The 21,215-nt window shown below is 52.1% G+C and overlaps 2 protein-coding genes across 4 annotated transcripts; both read right to left on the bottom strand.

Annotated features, from left to right (window-relative positions):
- Positions 1-1,581: 1,581 nt before the first annotated feature.
- ZNF653 (zinc finger protein 653) lies at positions 1,582-12,075 on the bottom strand. 2 transcript variants are annotated; one of them, XM_043975100.1, is made up of 9 exons: positions 11,771-12,075; positions 9,317-9,360; positions 8,061-8,276; positions 6,577-7,188; positions 5,638-5,803; positions 4,778-4,889; positions 2,776-2,890; positions 2,344-2,443; positions 1,582-2,152 (listed from the first exon to the last, which is right to left on the bottom strand). In XM_043975100.1, the coding sequence occupies exons 1-9, from the start codon at positions 12,073-12,075 to the stop codon at positions 1,975-1,977; spliced, it is 1,848 nt and encodes a 615-aa protein (XP_043831035.1). In that variant the 3' UTR covers positions 1,582-1,974. The 2 variants fall into 2 exon arrangements, with proteins under 2 accessions (XP_043831035.1, XP_043831036.1); XM_043975101.1 differs by lacking the exons at positions 1,582-2,152; positions 2,344-2,443; positions 2,776-2,890 and adding an exon at positions 2,894-3,014.
- Positions 12,076-12,895: 820 nt separating this feature from the next.
- On the bottom strand, positions 12,896-18,940 carry ECSIT (ECSIT signaling integrator). Of its 2 annotated transcripts, none has more exons than XM_043978432.1 (8): positions 18,783-18,940; positions 17,345-17,507; positions 16,061-16,472; positions 14,937-15,160; positions 14,683-14,734; positions 14,055-14,203; positions 13,736-13,841; positions 12,896-13,387 (listed from the first exon to the last, which is right to left on the bottom strand). In XM_043978432.1, the coding sequence occupies exons 2-8, from the start codon at positions 17,459-17,461 to the stop codon at positions 13,116-13,118; spliced, it is 1,332 nt and encodes a 443-aa protein (XP_043834367.1). In that variant the 5' UTR covers positions 17,462-17,507; positions 18,783-18,940; the 3' UTR covers positions 12,896-13,115. The 2 variants fall into 2 exon arrangements, with proteins under 2 accessions (XP_043834367.1, XP_043834368.1); XM_043978433.1 differs by lacking the exon at positions 18,783-18,940 and adding an exon at positions 18,210-18,636.
- Between the last annotated feature and the right edge of the window lie 2,275 nt (positions 18,941-21,215).

The following is a 21,215-nucleotide window of genomic DNA, read 5'->3' as shown; positions in this document are numbered from 1 at the left end:
CCCCGTCACCAGCTTCTAGGAGCATAAGGCCCAAGCGGGGTTCCCATGGTAACTGCAGGTCTCCCTACTGCGGCCGCATGGGAGAGGAGGGGGCGCGCTCTGAGGCCGCCTCTCGGCCTCTAAACGGGGAGAGAATCCCTCTCCCCTCTTACCTAAAACCACCGACCAGGGCCCGGGGTCCTAGTAGCCTCGGGCTTCAAACCGCCCCTACCCAAACCCGAGAAGCAAGCACGAGGCGAAGGGCCAGAATGGGAAGGAGAGGCACAACTCCGCCTCCCTTTCAGCGCGGGAGACTCTGGCTGGCCAAGAACCAGGTACGACGGTAGCCAATCACGGTCGCCAAATCCCCAGGGCGGGAGCGGAGGGCATGGAGGTGGGACACATGCCTGGACTCCCAGAAGCGCAGCCAGTCACGTGCAGCCCGTTCTAAAGAACGCAGTCGCCACCTCCCGGCGAAAGGAGGCCCTCAGCAAAAACTCCGGCTTCCGGGACCGACTTTTCAGTTGAGACGTAGGGATTTACTGGAACCTCTATCTAGCACTAGATTTTTGTTCCGAACAACGGTTGTTCTACTCTGCCGGAGAAGTGGTATGGAGGGGGCCGGAGAGCAGGGTTTGTACCCATTCATTTTCCATCCCTTTGGGACCTAGGACACATCCCTCCGTGCACAGGCATATTTAGCTGCAAAAGGTATATACGACTACTTCCCTTCTCTTCGGGGGCTAAGTGCTGTGCCAACCCTATCATTCCCCCACCCCCCACCCCCAACATATGTCCAATCTTTCAGAGGGGGCCTCTTCCTGTTCAGGTAGCTAACATCCAGCTCAGGGCGCAACTGTTGGGGACACATCCGAGTTTCAGCTGCAGAACCAGGGAAAGCAGTGGCTTCACCCATTTCGATAAGGTTGCCCGACTGTTCACAAAGGGGATAAAACTGTGCATTCATACCTGAGGAATTGACTCATCAACCACCAGGAACAACGGGATGAGTGAAGGGGACTGACACGGGTGGGGGGTGGGGGAGTGGCATCCTGAGCTCCCACCCTCTTCCCAAGCTCTGGGAGGCCATAACCTGGCCAAGGCCAAAGGAGCCCTGTTGCAGGTACTGAAGCAACCCTGTTGGCCTAAAGACCTTTTCTCCCCATAGTCTGTATCTGTTCTGAGGAAGGACAAGCTTTCCCATCCCCAAGACCTAAGAGAAAGGGAAACAATCTGGAAAACTTGAAACACTAATCTAAGACCCTAAAGCATACTAAAGTCTGAGCAAGAACCCAAGACCCTCCCAGCCTTCCCTCAGGAAGGGAACTCATCTCATCCCCTAGCCCAAAGTCTGACAGAGGAGCTGTGGCTGAGGCTGTGTCAGGACAGGGCCCCTCCTTGTTGCCCAGGGCTCTCCTATCTCCGGGAGAAAGGTCAAGCCTCAAGCCTGAAGGCAAGTAGGAGGGCTCTGAGGCAGGAGCCTCTGGAAGAAAGCAGCAGACTCTATATGAGCAGGGAAAGCACACAGGCCACTCCTTTTTCTCTTCAGGCCCAAAGGGCCCCAAATGCTCTGCAGTGTGAGCTCACCACTTTGGCCTTGAGCATACATAGAGGTGGGGTGGGGAGGGGGGTTTTTGGTGTCTTTTTTTAATCACTTTTGCTCACTTAACACTGTTTCAGGTGTCCAGCCCTCTTGCCCAGTGACTTAGCTGAGAGAGTCCAGCTTTAAGGGGGTGTACCCACGCCCCATGACATCCAAGGAGATCCTGCTAGATCACCCAGCAGAACCCTGATCCAACAGCATAGGGCCACTCCTGGAGGCCGTCTCCTTCTTTCACGGCTTGCCCTGGCACCCTCAGTGTCCCACAATGGGGCTGGCTTTCTGCAGCTTCCCAGGAACAGCCTTTGTGAAGCAGGGTCAAGTTGAGGGAGAAGGGCCCAGGAGGTCAGCAGGGACAAATAAATAGGAGCGTCCTTGTGCTGAGGCAGCCAGGATCACGTGGGCCTGTGGTCAGGGTGGCTCTTGAGCTTGTGAAACTTGACGCTGTCCATCTTCTCAAAGCGCTTGCCACAGCGCTCACAGGTGAAGTTGTACTGCACCTCAGCCGTGTGCTTCTTCATGTGCCAATTCAAGGATGCCCTCTGGCGACACTGGTAACCACAGATCTCACACCTGGGGACAAGCAGGGGCAGAGGTGGGGCAACTTTGGGGCCCAGACTGCCCAATCAAGGGCCAGAGCCACAGCCTGAGGAGGAGCCGCACTCCTCCAATTTCCCTGAGCCCGAGCAAGAAGGCCCAGCCTTCTCTGGGGCCAAGAACCCTGGAGGGCGGCTTTGGGGTGGGGAGAGAAAGCCATCACTCACTGCAAAGGGGTCTCTCCTGTATGTGTCCGACGATGGACCTCCAGGTGATTTTTTCGCTTGAAGGATTTCCCACAGGTTTCACAGGTAAATTCTCGGACACCTAGAAATACAGTCCAGAGACCCAGGGACCTAAGGTTAAGGGTTCGTTCTCAAGGTGCATCCCCCCATTCATGGCAACTCAAAAGGGTCCCTGAGGAGAGAGCTTTGTCCCCTCCATCAATCTGGAAGTCTGATCAAGTGGTTAAGAAAATCCTTTCTGTTGGATAGGAATAGGTCTTGTTGTAGGTCAATTACCCTAAGATGAGGGAAAGAACTCGGAGACAAGAGGGATCCAGACTGAGCCCAGCACTACCCCTGGCTGACAAAGTCCTCCACTGCACCTCCTGCCCTCTATCGAAACCAGACCCAGTCCCACAATTCTTTGGGCCCAACCTGAGTGAATGATCATGTGCCTTCGAAGGTGATTGGATAAGTAGAACTTCTTGCCACAGCCTGGGTGAGGACACACTTTCGTTTTCCCCTTCCGGTGGACAAGGTTCACGTGATTCTGGGGGCCAAAAATATACACGTTGGGAGTGGGGTGGGGACAGAAGCAAAGCGTGTAAACCTGTGATCCAGATGATTCAGAAGGAAACTTCTTTCTTTGGGACATTCCCAAGAACATGGGAGGCCTACAGGGGAAGAGAAGAGGGAGCCCAAGTGACAGAGACTTACAAAGGGAGCCCCTGGCAAGCTCCTGCCTGTCTTTGGTTTCATTTCCTAATTCCCAGTCCTGGAGGGGCAGGGGGCAGACAAAAAGTCCTTAGCCCAAGGACTTTTCTCTTTTTTTTCCCCCCGGGCAATGGGGGTTAAGTGACTTGCCCAGGGTCACACAACTAGTAAGTGTCAAGTGTCTGAGGCTGGATTTGAACTCAGGTACTCCTGAATCTAGGGCCAGTGCTTTATCCACTGCGCTGCCTAGCTGCCCTCCCCCACCCCCCCCACCCCAGCAAGGACTTCTTAAGGCAACCCCAGGGAGGGCCTGAGGACCCAGTCTGTAGGGTTAAAGGAGAGCATTTTCCCCAAGGTTCTCCCTTCCCCACCTCTTTCTAAATGCCCTTTTCTAGATTATTAACGCCCCCCCCCCTTTTTTGGCAAGGCAATGAGGGTTAAGTGACTTGCCCAGGGTCACACAGCTAGTGTCAAGTGTCTGAGGCCGGATTTGAACTCAGGTCCTCCTGAATCCAGGGCCGGTGCTTTATCTACTGTGCCACCTAGCTGCCCCTCTACATGCTCTTTCACTCTCATCAGCTTCCATGGGTTCAGTCCAGCACTTAGGAGGCATGTAACGTTTATCGATTGACTGAGTTATCATCTCTATGTATGATTCCCAAACCTATGTATCCAGCCCAATTATCTGCTAGAAATATTCAACTGCAGCACATGGTCTCACCTGCTAAACCGAGCCCTCCTTCCAACTTTGCTCTTTCTGTTGCAGATCCTTTGCGTCCCGTGTCTTCCCCCCAAGTCCTCCAAGTGCTCTCCCTTATATTCTCTAAGGATTTGCCCAGGGCTGATTCTACATCCCCAATGACATCTGACACCTTGTCTCCAGTCACCACCTGGTCCCCAACCTAGTTCAGGGCCTCATGGCTTTGCCACTGGACCCTTCCAAGCACTTCGCTGCTTGTCTTTGTGGTAAAAAGTACGCCAGTTTTTGAAGGACCACCCTTTCGGGGAGGAGACGGACGGCTGCTTTTTACCACATCCTGCTTCTCACTTGCCTTCTGGGGCCTGTCCTTCACACGACTGTTAAAAGACAGGCCCAATCCCATTGCTCCTCAGCTGAAGGCTCTTCAGGGGCTCATTACTTTTAAGGCAGAATACAAACATCTCCCCCAATAACAAGAGCTCCCACTTCTACAGTAGTGCTGCAAAGCTCTCGGAGCCACAGCTGCTCAGTGCCTTCTCTACCAAGACTCCATCCACAGGGCAGCTAGGTGGCACAGTGGATAGAGCACCGGCCCTTGATTCAGGAGGACCTGAATTCAAATCCAGCCTCAGACACTTAATAATTACTAGCTGTGTGACCCATGGCAAGTGACTTAACCCCAACTGCCTCACAAAAAAAGAAGAAGAAGAAGAAGATGACTCCATCCACGAGGACGACACCTCCCTACCTGGGCTTACTCAGCATGACTTTCCTTGTCCCTCCCTAGGCTCCAGCTACCCTGGCTGGAGAGTGTACTTCCTGCGTCCCTGTCTCTGTGCCAGGTGCCGTACCTGCAAAGAAGCCTTCCTCTACTTCCCTAAGTGTTGGTGCTCCTGTTGACACAGATGCACCCACCCAACAGAGACCAGGCTGTCTCCCATTGGTCTTTGTCTCCCCAGAGCCCCTAACTCGAGTGCTTGTTAACTATGCAAATGGGAAGGGAGCATGAGAAGCTGGGGGTACCTGAAAGCTGCTAAGGGCCACATAGACCTGACTACAGCCTTCGTAGGGGCAATGGAACATCTCCAGCAGGCCGTCGGCGTCTGTTGCTCGGCCCCGCTTGCTGCGCCGCCTCCTGGGGGAGAAGCAGAAACAACTTCAGGGCAAGCTCAGGCCAAGAGCCAGAAGACACCTCCATCTTCGGACTCTGGTCCGAGTTCCGGGCTCTAGGAGCCCTGCACAGTGTTACACTTAGCACAAGCCAATCACGGGAGACCCTGTCTTGGCCAGTTCCTCCCCAGGCATTCCCACAATCCAGCTCAACTCCCTCCCTCCTGGCATTTAGAGCTCTGACAGAGGCAAATGGAGTCCCTGGGTAAGACAAACTAAGTAAAGTAAGTGGGTAGGGGGTGTGTGTCCATGCATGTGTAGGGGTGTGTAGGTGTACATAGCTTCAGGGGTGTGTGTGGGGGGGATGTTTGTGCGTGCACAGGGGTGTGTATATGTACATTCCTGTGGGGTACATGCCTTCAGGAATAAGTGTGTATGGGGGGAAGGGGGAAAGATGTTTGTGTGTGCACAAGGGTGTGTATGTGTACATTCCTGGGGGGTACATGGCTTCAGGAGTGAGCATGTGCAGGCACATGGGTTTTGGTGGGGTTCTCTCTGTGGCATCTGTAGCCGTTCTTTCCCAGGCTCTTGTGGCTAGAGAAGAGCATGAGTCTGTCCCAGTAAAGCACAGCCCTGTCCTGAGTCTCTGGGTATGTTTCGTCCAAGCGTCACTTTTTCCAATGGAGGCACCACACTGCCCCAACTGTGGCCCACAAGAGATGGCCCAGGAGGAGCTTGGGTTAGGCCCCCTCCCCCACCATGCACACACTCACTTCTCGGGCTCCTTGGGGATCTCATAAATGATGGCTGACATGTCAGTGCTGTCCAAGTCCTCGGGCTCCGGCTCCATGATCTCGGGCACTGTCTCTAACTCTTCCAGTTCTGGGGAGGACAGTTCCTCTTTCTCCTCCTTCTTGAGGACGTAGAGTTCTTCCTTCTCTGGGACCAGGGAGAGTCACACATTAGTGCTGGGCCCGTGCTGAAGGGGTCTCTCCTCCTGAAGAGGCCCCAAATCTGGGTGCAGGCCGACCCTGATGGGTTTAAGAACTCCCAAGTAAGGGCTGAGCCCCAAGCAAGCTGGGCCATGGGGCTGCAGCAGGGCACCACCCTGGGCCCCTGAGGGAAGGCTTCCTGGCAACCCAGATTACCTCCATCCCAATGGCAACATCCTCAGACTGCTTTCCACCCTCCCCCACCCAGGCCATCTTCCCCCCTCATCAGGGACAAGGAACAGCATTCCTTTATCTCAGTCCCCACCCCCCACAGGCTCAGGTCACTCTTTCCCACATTTCTGTCCTGAACTCCCATGATTTAGAACTGGAAGGGAATTCAGAGATCATTTAGTCCAACACTTTCATTTTACAGATGAGAAAATGGAGCCCCAGAAGCGACGTGACTTGCCTAAGGTCTGTCTCACAGGCAGTGTGACTGGCAGAGGAGGGATTCAAACCCAGGGCCTCTGCCTCCAAATCCAGTGTTGTTTCCACTACACCAGGCTGCCTTGTCTTCACTGGCATGTGTGTACATGGGCGGTCCTGAACAGTCGAGGGCAGGATGCCCACCTTCTGCTCCTCTGGGGCCCGGCCCTCCCTGGCCCCTGATCCCCTCCCCCAGGGGCCCAGCACAGGGTTCTGCCTGGGGTCAACTGGCTGACCTGAGGGAGGCCCAGGAAGGGAAGGGAGAAGAACTGAGAGGAGGGAAAAGAGAGAGACCTTTTTTGGTTTCTACACACGCCATGCTCTCCAAGGGGCCGGAGGGATCAGGCTGGCTGCCTTCAGGCTCAGTCTGGGTGTAGGCGGCCACTCCCTCAATCACAGCACAGGGCACCTCCTCTCCACTGCCGCCACCACTGGCCACATTCAAGTGGATGCCCTCTGCTGCCAAAGCGTCATAGCCAGGGCCTGCGATAATGATCACCTGCGAGCCTGGCACCATGCCTGGTACAGGGCAGCTGGCCACCACCTCGCCCAGAGCTTCCTGTGGCACACTGTCAAACAGGGCACTGTGGCCTGTGCCCACCTGCACTGGCACAGGCACACACACCACAGTCTCCATGCCCTCAGGGCCACTGGTGGTCGGGCTGTGGCACAGAGGTGCACCCTGCTCCGTTGTCAAGTTCTCCATGTGGTGTTCAAAGGGAATGTGGATGCCGTCCTGGGTGATGAGCCCGCTGCTGCTTCCCTCGGGGGCTGGGGGTGGTGGTGCAGGCGGCACTGGGGAGGCCTGCACAGTCTGGGCCCGCCGGCTCTCTGGCTGCCCATCGGAATCTGAGTCAGATTCAGAGCCAGAGGAGTCTGAGCTTCCAGCCCCTAGGCCATTCCCCACTGCAGAAAAGAAGAGAGAGCAAGGATCAGGACACTTGCCAAACAGACCTGACCCAGCACTCACACTCCCTTTGAGTCTTAAGCATACTCAAGAAGCGAGTCATGCAGACAGCTGGTGTTCTTATAGGACCTACTATGTGCCAGGTACCTGCTAAGTGCTTTACAAATGGTATCACAACTACCCTTAAAGGTTGGTGTTGTCATTATCCCCATTTTATGGATGAAGAAACTGAGGTAGACAGAGATTAAATGACTTGCCCAGGGTCACACTAGTATCTGAGGCCAGATTTAAACTCAGGTTTTCCCCGCTCCAGGCCCAGAACTCAATCCACTGTGCCAGCTAGCTGGGTCAATCTTGTCTCCTAAGCATCCCCTTATAAATGCCATACTCATTCCTGTTTTGGTTTGGACCATCTTTGTCTACAATTCCCACTGCCTTCAATTATGCAAATCCTACTCATCCTTCAGGGACAACCTCCAAATATCAATCACCCTCCTCCTGGCCCAAAAGGGAGCTTTTTCTGATTGTTTCCTCACCGATCACTCCTCATCAGAACAACGTTATCTGTCCCTTACCATACACCACTCAGAATTGCTTTCTGATCTATAAATGCACATTTTTTCCCCTCTATAGACCCAAGGAAAGGGACTGAGTTCTCTGTTTCCCTCTCTCCCACTTCTAGATAACCTAACACAGGGCTAGCAGGCACAGATCCATACTATCTAGGAAGAGCAGATGCCAATCAGAGCTGACTCAGAAACTTCATTCACAGGGAAAGAAGGAAGGTGGAAAGAGAAATGCTGCTGTGAGGCCCCTGTGAGAGTGGGCCCCTCCTGAGGGGAAGTAACCCTCAGCCGCAAGGTGCCCCTACCTCTGTCACTCTCGTTCTCCGAGTCACTGAGCGGCTTCAGAGGGGAGTGGAGGTCCTGGAAGTAGCGGTGACCAGCCTCACACTGCCACACGGCTGTGGTGTAAAGCCCAAAGGTGGGGTCCAGCTCGGCCAGGTGCGGCTCATAGGGACAGCGGTTCTTGTGATCCTCATACCAGATCACCATGTTCTTTAGGCAGTTCACATTCCGCCTCCTTCCTAGGAAAGGAGAAAGGCAAGTGGAGCAATGCTCGCAAGACGTGAGCCTCCAGGCCCTTCTTCTTCTGTGAGGGCTTGGGGAACTGACACATCCAAGCACACCTGTTCCCAAGAGGAAGGAAGTGGCTCTTGCCCAGGGAGATAGCCCGGACTGGACACCATTATTCATCTCAGTAACCCCCCCCCCCCAACAGAGGTCTGGTCAATGGGTTAATGTGAGAGGCCTTCTCTGTAAGGAACAGAAAGTAGGAAGGCAGGACAGGTTGGCTTTGGCTCCCCACAGGTCCCATTACATTGACAAGCCAGGGCCTGTCCTGACCTCAGGCATGTTGTCCAGTCACACTACTTGGGGGACAGACTACTAGGGTTCCACTGGCATAGACAGGAGTGAGGGAAAGGGAGAACAGTTGACTTTCCCAAGGTGTGCCCCTGCACCACTGTGGCCTCCCTGGACCCTATTCTCACAGCCTGGGACAAAACAGAAGTCACATTGTTCTCTTTGGGTCAGTAAACTGATACCTGAAGCTGAAACCCTCCCCAGAGCAGAGACTGTATAGCTGCCAGAGGACATTTTGAGGCCTGAGAGCCCATGTCCTACAGCAGGTGCATCCCAATCATGGCCTTACAAAAGGTCAGAGAATGGGGGACACAGGAAAGGCTGGCTAGCAAAATTTCAATTCCTCCATCAGTCAAAGACTAGTCCTCCAGACATAACACTCCTTCTAGCTTTCAACGGTCATGGCTGAAATTACAAAAATCTTTCAGGGTCACCTGAACCCACAAGTACCCTGACCATTCTGGCCAATTAGGTCCCACAGGCTAAGAACAGAGCTAGCAAAGAGAGCTAGAGGGGAGGCCAGCTCCACATGGGGCCACCGGCAGAGTTCCTGGTTCCCTCATTCTCCTGGGCCTACCAGAACCCCACTATCTGTGCTGCTGAAAGATAGGAGAAATAGGGGGCTAGTGCTCTGACCCATAGGCATCATTGCTCCTCCGTTCCCTGGACAAATCACAAGCCTTAGGCCCCATGACCCACTTACTCTTCTTCCGCTTTGGCTTTTTGGGGACTTGCTCCCAAGGCTTCCTGTAACAAAGAGAAGCAGTAGCGAGTGAGAGGACCAGGCTAGGGTCTGTGGAGCTCTTCTCATTAGACAGCAGAAGGGGTATCTGGCAGAGGAAGGGCCCATGGCACAGGGATATGGGGATAGCATGAAGAGGCCCTCAAAATCAGAGAAAACATAACCTGGAAGTCAGGGAGGCAAGACTACGAGGAAGGCTTGTAGGGTGGGAATAGGGAAGAGTGTGCACAGCGGGAAGTGAGGGCTATGGGAAGTTTCTTTGGTTTGTTTTGGTGAGGCAATTGGGGTTAAGTAACTTGCCCACGATCAAACAACTAGTTAGTGTCAAGTGTCTGAGGCCAGATTTGAACTCAGGTCCTACTGACTCCAGGGCCAGTGCTCTATCTACTGCACCACCTAGTTGTCCTGGAAGTTTCTTAAAGGTGTTCCCTTGCTCCTGCCACAAAGGATTGTGGCCACCATCATGTCTCTCCTTCCTTTTGCTCCAAAATGTTTAAACCAGAATAAGAATTCTTTTGTGAAGACAACTGTGTTTAGAGGACTACAAAGTGCTTTGCTCACAACAACCTGTTGTGGAAACTGGGGCTCAAGAAGGCTCCAGGACTTTCCCAGAATCACACAGCTAGTACTGGATTCAAATACAGGTGTCCTGACCTCAAGTCCATTTCTTTTTCCATTATAACATGCTACAGTCTCAGCCACAGCATACACCTGATACCTCCTTCCTAGCAGCTGCCTCCTCCACCCCTACTTGAATCACTGTTCTCTCCAAAAACTTTTCTGAGCCCCCAGTTTCTAATCTGTAAAATGGGGGCAATACAATTTATACTGGCTCATAGGATATGTTGTGAGGAGAGTGCTTTGTTACAAATAAGTACAGTAAAGCAAAACAAATCAACCTACTGCCAATAACCGACAATTAATGCCTTGCTCTGCACTTGCTATCCACTACCACTTTTCAGACTGGCAGGAGTCATGCTTTACTACTAAGGCCGTGGAAGTCACAAATGGTCATTACATTGGTCAGAATGACTGACAAATGGCTGTTCCCTGAAAATTCCAATGGCATTTTATCAGTCCTCATCCTCCTAGACCTCTCAGTATCATTCATTCACTCAATCAACAAACACTTATCAAGTACCTACCAAATTAGAGGTACAGGGGGTACAAAGCCCTTAAGGAACTTACACCCCCCCCCCCCCCCCCCCCCCCCCCGGCCATCCCTCCTTTCCCGGAGAATTTCTCTTCTTTAGTTTCTATGACACTGCTCTCTCCCAGATCTCTTCCTACTCCTCTGACTTATTTCCCTGTCTGGTTTATTGGAGTTCCACCCCCAGATACTGGCGTTCCATTATAACAATAATAGCTGACATAGATTTAGTGTCTGAAAAGTGTCTTACCCACATTATCTCCCGATACAAAATCTCAGGGGCCCTCAAAAGCCATCTATTCAAATCAGTAAGCACCTACTATGCACCAGGTATTCCTCTAAGTGCTGATGAGTTTAGCTTGTACCTAAATAGGCATCTTCCCTGAAAAGTGTTCTTCTAGCCTTTGTTTGAAGACTTCCAATGATGGAGAACTCCATGTGTCTTAAGACCATTCTGCTTTTAGACAGTCCTTATTAGCTGGCAGGCCTGCCTCTCTAACATGCATTTACCCTAGTTGTGCTCCCCTGGAGTCAAATATGACAAGTGTGTTTCTCTTATCCAAGACAGTCACCTGAAGACAGAGTTCATGCCCTTAGCTCAGTCTCTCTCTCCTGCAATCTCATCCCTTCCTTTACCTTCAGGACCACCTCAATGCTCAACATGGAAGACCCACAAAGCTCCATCTTTCCCAAATGTCTACAGGACACATCACTCAAAACCCGGCACAACCCAAACCAAACTCCTAATCTTGCTCCCTTCACGCAGCTGTCCCCAGTGCCACCACGCACCTATTAAGCACCTGTCTGACACACAAGCAGCACTCAATGAAAACGTCTGAATGCAGTGCTTTCCGTCCTCACCACCTCTTGACTTAACGTCCCCCCTTCCATAAGAAGGGGTCGTGCCCCGTGAAGCTGCCGCCTTCCCTCGGCTGATTCTGATTCTCTCTACCGGCTTTGCGTGCCGTCTCTCCATTAGACTGGGCGCTCCTCGAGGGCAGGGGCTCTTTTGCCCTTCTCTGTATGCCCAGCGCCTGGCACGTAGTAGGAGCTTCATGAACCCTTGCTGACTTGACTTGGTATCCCAGGAAACCTCGGCCCTCCCCCCCAACCAGCTGGAGGCTGAGCCCCTGCAGGCTCCAAGTTTCCCGACTCCTCGGGGCCCGGAGCTCCCTCCCTCCCGCATGTGCCTCGGCGGTTCGCTGCCGGCTGTCCGGGGCGGGTGTCGCGCGGGGCCCTGCTGGAGGAGGGGGCCCGGGCCTCACCCGTGGCGGCCACTGCGCTGCCCCCGCTCCAGGGAGATGAGGTAGGCGGCGAGCTTGGCGTCGCTCCAGCCGCTGCGGCGCCGCAGGTCCACCCAGGGCCCGTGCGCCTCGCCCAGGTACACGCGCCGCACGTCGTACTTCTTCCGGGACTCCAGCCGCCGCCGCGCCCGGTCCGACTCGGTGAGGCGCGGCCGGCCCCGAGCTTTGCGTCCCGCCGCACCCTCCTCGGCCCCCGCCTCCCCGCCGCCCTCCCCCTCAGCCCCGGTCTCCGTCTCGGGCTCGGGCTCCGGCGGCCGCTCCGCCATCCCCCCCCTCCCTGGTTACAGCCTCTCCCGTTGTTAGGAGCCCGGCCGGAAGTGGCGCCGATCGCCCGCGCCCGCCGGGAAAAATTTAACCCGACGCTCGTGAAAAAGGGCCCTGGCGCGCTCAGCGCGCCTGCGCGAGCCCTGAACGCGCCCTGCCCCCTGCCGGTCAGAGCTGCCGGCGGGTTCCGGGCTCAGCCTGGAGAAGGGTGGGGAAGACTTGAGAGCTGGAAACCGAGGCATGGTGACCTAAGTGTTCCAAGTCGTCCGGGTCTCTGGTAGCGGCACCAAATGCCCACCCAGTGGTGCTGCCAGCCAGGGAGCCGCCCACCGTACACCAGCCTGGGGAAGGGGGCGGGCACATAATTTGGAGATTGTTGAATTTCATCCCTTCATTGTACAGGAAGAGACCAAGGCTCTGATGGAGGGCTCAAGTATCAGAACTGGAGCTAGGGTCTTTGGCCTCTTTCCAGCATCCTTTCCAACAATCACATTTCTGGATTTGGAGGGAAAGAGGCGTGGAGAGCAAAGGAAACTGCAGGAATGAATGAGCCGAAGTTTGTATTTAATCTTTTTTGCGGGATGCATGTGGCCGAGGTCTTAGGTCTTTATGGGAGCCAGGTATCACATAGAAAGGGTATTTCTCTCACCTTCCCAGGCTGAAAAACTGAGCAAACCAACTGCTTGTGGGAGAGTGCCTGGCTTCCTTCAGAGCACCTCTTTCCTGGTCTGGTGGAGACCCCCCCTAGCCTGTGCCAGGCCTCACCTCTAAGGGCAGTCCACAAGAGGCCTGGGGCAACCACAGAAATAAGGGCAGTCAGAGTCCCCGAGGATGACACTTTATTGCTTCCTTCTCAAGAAGGGCAAATAGCTGAGCAAGGTTAAGTTCTCATCCCCTGGGAGGAGGTGGAAAAGCCGGCATCACAATCCATTCCCATCACTGTTTGGTGCTTCGAGCCCAGCCTCCACTTTTACACTAAGCCAAAGCCACACCTGACAGAGAGTAAAGAACGCTCAGTCTAAGAACTCTTTCAGGCCGAGGCTCAGCTCTGGCCCTGGTGTCGGATATGGGATGGGGATGGCTCTTCCTCTTCTTCCTTTCGAGACACCTGCTCCCTCTGCTCCTGGTGGTGCTGGCCTTGGCATTCCTGATGTTCAGCAAGTTGGAGTTCCCCTGCCATTGCTCCCAGGCGGAAGACCACCGGTATGTGTGCCAGTGTTGGGTTGGTGATCTGCAAGCCCTGGATCCACTTGGCAAGTGTGGCCTGATCATGTGCTCCAGCCATACACATGGCGAATACTGGACCTTCTTCCACTATAGGAACAGATGGGAGATCTGGGCTGGACCAGCCAGGGACTGACTTCCAGGAAGACTGCCCACAATATAACTCCTGACCCTTGCCACCATGGCCTGGAGCTCCTCACCTCCTGGATCGCTTCCTTCCTTCCCTGACAAGTGGCTGTATACCCCATTTTGGCAAGCCCTGGCAGCAGTTCAGAAACCTGGCTCTCTACCCCCACCCCCACCCCCCATCTCCTCGATGACTAGTTCTTTGGGTTCAAAGTAGTACCAGGAAGGGAAAGAATGCCAAGGGGCCTCCACCTCAAACCCAAAGGAGACCCTAGAAAAGCACCCTGAGACTATGTAGAGAAACTCCAATACCTTCATCCACATCAAACTCATAGTCATCCCAGGGTCCTCGATCCAACTCCACATCCAGCTGCATGGGGTAATAGAAGTTCCTCTCTGGCCCGATCTCCTTGTCTTCCTGGTGGAGACAGCAGCCCCAGAACTCAGAGTAAAGCCTGTGGTATCTCTGTGGTATCACCCACCCCCAACCAGGGTTTTAAGCACAGCTGTCAGAACCACCCAGTGTCACATGGTACTAGACTCAGTGCTGCCCTTAGCCAGACCACTCAACACTTAACACCGGAGCACCCACAGCCCCTCCTTCTGGCTCCTCCCAGGTCCCTCTTCTCACTCTCTCTTCTGGAGGCAGCAGGTCAGCCCGAAGCACATGGTAGTAAAGACAATGGTCTCGAAGCCACAGTGGGAAGGGGCCCTCGACAAAGACAGGCCGAGCGGGGTTGTGTTGAGCCAAGGCAGCCTGCTGGTCAGGACTCTGGATGCCTGGTTTGGGGAGAGAGAGAGAGACACACACACACACACACACACACACATCAATTCTAGTGCTATTTCTAGCAGGTCACTCCCTCCCACCCCATCCGGGGCCTCTTGTAGGGGCCTGGATGTAAAATGAGGGGTTATACTTTATCTCCAAGATCCTTTTCAGCTCTACCTCTATGAGATATGGTTACACAATTACGCTGAACCTGGTTTTATCTGTCACCTTATGCAAAGACCTAGAGAAGCTCTGAAGCTAACTAATTCAAGCCCCACTTGCTTGTCTCCTTGTTTTTCTCTCCAGAATTCATCTTAGTTTGTGTCTTCAAGCTTAAGTAGGATGAGGAAATGGGCACTGTCTCTTCAGGGCTCTGAGGACTTCCTGGGTCTTCCCATAGGCTCTCCTCCTGTCTACCCCACTCTTTCAGTGGCCTTAGGAGACTGGCAATATGCTAATAGCTACAGCCAATGGACACAAGACTTACCCACAATGTGAGGCTGTGGTGGGTCACCTCCAAGATCTTCTGGCCCAGGCATCTACAGATAGAACATCAAAGGGTACAACTTGCCCAGCCCCACCCCACCCATGTTCACTATCCACCCCCAGCCTGAGGGACAAAGAGTCAAGAGGAAACACACAAGGAAAATGGCATTGGCAGTAAAGGAGAAAGTCCTGGCCCCCTGTGTGTGTATCAGGGAAGAAAAAGGAACCAAGCCCTGCAGTGGTCCTGGGGGCTACCTGGTAGACAGTAACTCTGGCACTCAGGTCAGCTGCAATACGCTCCAGACCATGGCTGGCCAATTTGATGGGATCCTTGGGTAGCGGTCTTGGCACCGGGAAGGGATTGATGTTCTTGAAGCGGGGGAACCAGTACATCAGGCGCAGATATTTGAGCATGGGGTGACTCTTGCGCCCAAAAATTTGTAGCAGCAGAAACTCAGTTTCCTTGTTTGGCATGACCCCTGTGCTGGGCCCGAAGAGAAAGAAGCAGAAGAGGGAAGGGCAGAGCCAGACATAGAAGCAGGTTTGGGTCAGAGGTAAAGTGCCTCTAATAGGGCAGTACCCTTTAAGTTAAGCAGGGAGCCCCCTCCCCATGCCCTTCTTTTGAAAAACAGGGCGACAGAATTTCAGTTATGGAAGGGGCCTCACAGATGATCCAGTCCAACCCATGCCTGAACAAGAATCCCTCTATAAATGAGTCTTAAACTTTTTTGGGTCACAGAACCCTTTGAGAGTCTGGTGAAGCTATGGCCACTTCTCAAAATAATGTTTTTAAATGTATAAAACAAAATACATAGGACTACAAAGAAAACCAATTATGTTGAAAATACAGTTATCAAAATAAAAAGCAAGTTCAGAGCACCCAGGCTAAGAACCCGTGTTCTATTCTATCCTTACCATGTAATTATCTGATCTTCACCTGAAGACCTCCCACAATGGGGAACTTACTGTCTCCTGAGAGTCCTTTCCATTTCTGGACAGCTCTAATTGCTAATGACATTTTCCTGACCTAAAGTCTAAATTGGACTCTGCCATCTCTCCCCCAAAGCTGGTCCGTGTCCTAGTGGAGGAACTCAGGCTGCTGGCCCCTTCCCAATGTGCTCCTCATCCTCTGGGTCTGAGCCTTGTTACACGTGACTGTTCTTTAAACCCCTGTGGATAGTCAGAGCATCCATCTTCAGGACCCCCACCCCCAGTGCCCTCAATGAAACTTTCAGTCTTCTCCGTTGGGATTAATCACCAACAGCTCGCCCAGCCCCATCTAATCCCATTCCCCACCAGCTAATAGCACAGCTCTTCCTCCAGTGCCCTCCCTAGCAAAGGCTGAGGCTGGGCAGGGATCCTTGACTCCACCCTCTTACCGTAGTTCTCCATCTGATCTAACACCTTCACACCACATTCCTGCTGACGGGGGTAATGGTTGAAGATCTGCTGCAGCATGTTTCGAGGCACAAAAACCTCTTTGGGGAAGATGTCCAGCAGGAGGTTATAGATGGTCAGGTCATGCTCCACCCCATACTCTGGCATCTTTCGAAGAGCCAAGTAGATGAAATCAACATGGCCCCGCTTCCGAACGTCCCGCTGGGTAAAGGCCTTGACTGCCCTTGAGAACCCTGTCTTATCTCGATGCCCACCAGACGCTTTCTCAAAGAAGTCCTCGTATGGCTCCAAGGCCTTGGTGGACACTGCAGGGGGCCTCACCATAGGGACTGGCTCTGAATCTGAAGTTAGTCTTCCACTGCTGTGGAAGCCCCTCAGGAACTGGCAGAGGCCCTGTGGGTCAACAAGAAGGATCACAATGGGGGTTTGACACCCTTGCCCACCAGGAAGCCTGCCTATTCTACCTTCATAGGGTGGGGTCACTACCTTGTCACACTATCTTGTTCCTTTCCTAAAGGAGAGGCAGTAAAGTCTAGCTGAAAGATAACCAGAACTGGAGTTAAGGAATTATGTTTGAATTCTGTTTCTGTTACTTACAGATATGACCTTGAATACTTGGCTCTCAACCTTCATAAGAATACTTGGCCCTGGGGCTTGTGATCTACAAAGGAACCTGGTAGGCTCTGGAAAAACCTTCCCACAATCCCAGGCCTTTGCCTTCCCACTCTGCATTCCTGAGGCCCTAAAATCTTTTAATGGTATTATCAAGGGAACTTCCATACTCCCACTAACCTAGGTCCCCAACTTGTATGGTCCTGGACTCTACTCTCTCTCATCCAACACAACCAAACTATTCTAAATTTAGCCAGAAATTCCCAGAATATCTATTAGCTCTTCCTTCTTCCTCACAATAGCCAATATCTGTATTAGGGAAAGAATCTTCTGCCTTCAACACAAAGTTTTTTCCTATCTGCTGGGGCATTTGTGTTCCTTTCCATTTATAATGCAGATTCCCATTCCTACTTTGTGTTGGTCTTTCTGAGTACATGGACTGAGAAGCTGTTAAACATTCAACAGAATTTGCTAAAGAAAATGCTCGCCAGGAATGGCACAAATACTGTATGGCCCACGTGAAGATTAGTGAGAGGGCAAGAGGACTTTTAAAGCTGGAAAGGATGGTTTTACCTCCAAGAGGAGGCCAAGAGCAGTTATATGGCTTTCCCAAAGTTAGGTAAGTGATCTTTCTCCCGACCCATCCTCACTACCTGTAAAGGGCAGCTTCCTTCAAGCTGCCATGGGCTGTGTCTCAGAGCAGATCTGGAAAGAAAGTGGAGCCCCACAGAGTGATCCCAGGCCACTATAGCCCTCCGTAGGCAGTTCATCCTGTTGCTGGCCTTGGTCAGGAACTAATGGCAACCAGATGTCTACCTAACCAAAGGAAAAGACACGGGGTTAGCTGATCCAGAGGATGGCCTTGGAAACCTCCCAACACACACACCTACCCCAGAGTCATTATCTTTCTGCCCCAAATCATCCTGTCCTCCAAATTTTGATATAATCAAAATGTCCAGGGTACATCCATCCTCCCGCTAACCTAGGCTCTCAACATAAGTGTCTTCCTTGATTCTACTCTCACCCAACATATCCAATCTTCTCATTTCAATACTTCACAGCATCTATTGGTTCAGGCTCTTCTAGCCTCAAACCTGGACTATTACAATAACTTTCTAACTGGTGTTCTCAATTCAAGTCTTTCACCAGCCCACTCCATCCTCCACTCAACTGTCAAAGTGATCTTCCTAAAGAGCATGTCTGCCCAGGTCACACCCCTACCCCACTCCATGCTCAACAGATTATCTCCAGGATCAAATATTCGAAGCTCTTCATAGGCTGGTACCTTGCGACCTTTCCAGTCCTTTTTACACTTTACTCCCTCCCTGACCCAATTATACTGGACTTCTTGCTATTTCTCAAGCAGGGCATTCTGGCAGCCCCCCAAGCCAGGAATGCGTACTCTCCTGACTTCAGCCTCTTAATTTCCCGGGCTTCCTTCCTGATTCAGCTCAAAGTCCCCTTCTGCCCCAAGCCTTCCCCTTCCCTCCCTCACACAGAAGCTAGTGTTGAAATTACCTTCAAATGACGCTGTATGCATCATATAGGTACCTAATTAATTTCATGTTGACTCCCCCATGACAGCGGGGGCTGTTTTTGCTTTTCTTTGCATCCCCACGGAACTACACAGTGGCTGGTATACAATAAGCAATTAACAAACGCTTGTAGACTGACTAACACACCCCTCTCCTGGGAGGTAATCCTCACACAGCACACTGCAGCTGGGAACGGCCTCGACTAGGTGTCAGCTACAGGCACGTGGGCTAGCGTTGGCTAGGTCAGGCTGGGTCTCTCCTTCTCAGATACCGGGTTCTCTGGGGACAGAGCCACGTCTCCTTCCCCTTGCCCGGGTGCCGGGGTGGGGGTGGGGGTGATTTGAGGGTCACACACACACACACCCCTATGCACACAACACAATACATGCACATACACATATACGTACACTCATATGCACATACATACATACGCATACATTCACACCCTCACAACAGACACACATATGTACACACACAAATACACAGAGGAGGCGGGGCTCACGCCTCCCCGCCCCTTCCCACGACCCAAGGAGAAAAGGTCACCATGTCCTCGGACCTGCGGCAGAGCACGCTCGGAGCCACGGCACGGGCCCGGAGGCCGGACTCCGGACTGGTTCCCGAGCCACGCGATGGCGATTCCCCCTCCCCCCCCCTCCCCAACGGCGATTCGCAGCTCTCTCCGGCTTTACTCGTCGGTATTGCTGGGCGTAGCCATGTTGGCCATTAGGATTTCCGGGTCAAGGGGCGAAGGACGGGGAACGAAAGGAATTCTCATAGAAAAGCTTTCAAGATCGGGAGCCAATGGGAAGGCGTCATTTAGACAACCCCGCCCACCATCTTTTAAAGCTCCTCCCCGTGCCCGCCCTCCCTGATGTAAACTTAGAAAGCCGCTCTCGACGCTGTTTGCCCTTGAAGGTTGAGCTCCTGCGAGACAGTCTGCTCTTCGAGTCCCTCGTACCTGCTCAGATCTAATGGGTCTATGTTTGCTCGTCTGCTAAATGAGTGGAAATTTATTCAACACCAGACCGGGGGTGGGGAGCGGCGGGCGGGGACGGTTCAGGGACGAGGAGACTGCGTGGAGATAAAAGGAGGAAGTGAGCACTAGCCCAGCGTCTTCCCGGTCCATAGCTGCCTGAACTGGGAACCGACGGGTGGATCGAATCTGAAACACTGGATTTAGGGCTTCAGAATTTCACTGGTGCTTTCTGAGCCCCGAAGTCTCCCATTTTACAGTTGGAGAAACTGAGTCCACGAGTTGTCAAAATGAGTTGATGTATTTCTTAGGATTTAGAACCCGAAGTCACCTTAGACTCTACCCATGCACCCTCTTTATTTATTTATTTTAGTGGGGCAATGAGGGTTAAGTGCCTTGCCCAGGGTCACACAGCTAGTAAGTGTCAAGTGTCTGAGGTCGGATTTGAACTCAGGTACTCCTGAATCCAGGGCCGGTGCTTTATCCACTGCGCCACCTAGCTGCTCCCAACCTCTTTTTTAGAGATGGGAAATAAAATAATAGCAGACATTGATGTACACTTGCAAAGGATTTCTAGATAAACCATTTTCCCCCTCTAAATAACAACCTTGTAAATAAGTACTCCATTGTAAGTACACATTTTTCAGTTTTTTTCCATCTCCACAACTTATTTTGTAAATGCTCTTTCCTTTATCCTCACACCTTAGTTCAGGCCCCCCATCTCCTCTCCCCTGGACTATTCCAGTAACTATTCCTTTTTATTTTTCTACCTCAAACCTCCAGCCTCTTCAATCCATTCTTCATACATGAAAATACCACCTCTGTAGTGCCCATTACTCTTTTATATAACTCTAAGCATTAGAAAGTTTTTCCTGCCATCTATTCTAAATTCTAAAATTCTAAATTTTGTAACTTCCTTCTGGTTCTTTCCTCTGGGACCAAACCAAACTAGCCCAATTCTTCCTCCACGTCAGTCCTTAAAATACTACTTGAACACAGAGAGTAAGGAGTCAAGGGTGACTTAGGAAGATGCTGGTGTCTTCAACAGTCATAGGGAAGTTAGGAGTTTAGAGTTTAGGGTTTAGGGGGAAGATGATGAATTCAGTTTGAACACTTTGACCCCCCAAACAATGAATTAATCACTCAGCCAAGCACACTAGGTACAAAGGAATTTTCCTAAACCCTTATCAAAATGTGTATGGACAAGCCCTTTATCATTTTTTGTGTGTGGATAATCCCTTTATCACTTTTTTAAAATTTGCTGGGCAATGAGGGTTAAGTGACTTGCCCAGGGTCAGCCCTTTATCATTTTGAAAGGATCATGACACCTTCAGCCATTCGATGAAGTCAGCTGATGCCTGAAATAATTAAATGTACCTCTGGACATGTATACAAAATAGCAAGCACTTCTAAGTTTCACAGACCTACTTCAGGCCAGTGAAGGGGTAGAGAAACCCTTTCAAAAAGAGAATAACTTAGAGAGAGGAGAGGGTTTCTTTCTCTCTCTTCTCCCCACCTCCAGGCATATCTGAGAAACAGATAAACCAGGTAGATCTTGGGGTCCCATCAGAAGTTTCACCAGAGATTGGCGTTGATAGCAGAGTCCAACAGTGCTGGATATAGTAAGTACAGGAGTTGAAAGGTGACCTAGTATTAGGCTTGAGGTGGAGACACCCAGGCAGAGATATTGTAAGCACTACAAGTTCTGGAATACCTGCAGATTAAAAACTGGTGCTTTCCCCTCCCTTGGTACCTGGAGAGTGAGCAGAACTAGAGGAGAGAGTACCAGCAACAGTGGAGAAGTGGCCAGACCCAGCAGAGGAATGACCTGGCCCAGCAGCAAGTGGCAGAGTCTTTTTCTTTTCTTTTTCAGGGCAATGAGGGTTAAGTGACTTGCCTAGGGTCACACAGTTAGTGTCAAGTATCTGAGGGTGGATTTGAGCTCAGGTCTTCCTGAGTCCAGGGCTGGTGCTTTATCCACTGTACCACCTAGCTGGCAAGTGTCAGAGTCTTACC

This window comes from Dromiciops gliroides, chromosome 1 (assembly GCF_019393635.1).
Source record: "Dromiciops gliroides isolate mDroGli1 chromosome 1, mDroGli1.pri, whole genome shotgun sequence".
In the NCBI taxonomy this organism is placed as follows: Eukaryota; Metazoa; Chordata; class Mammalia; order Microbiotheria; family Microbiotheriidae; genus Dromiciops; species Dromiciops gliroides.
Note: the sequence above shows the minus strand (reverse complement) of the source record. Positions and strands in the feature narration are given on the sequence as shown.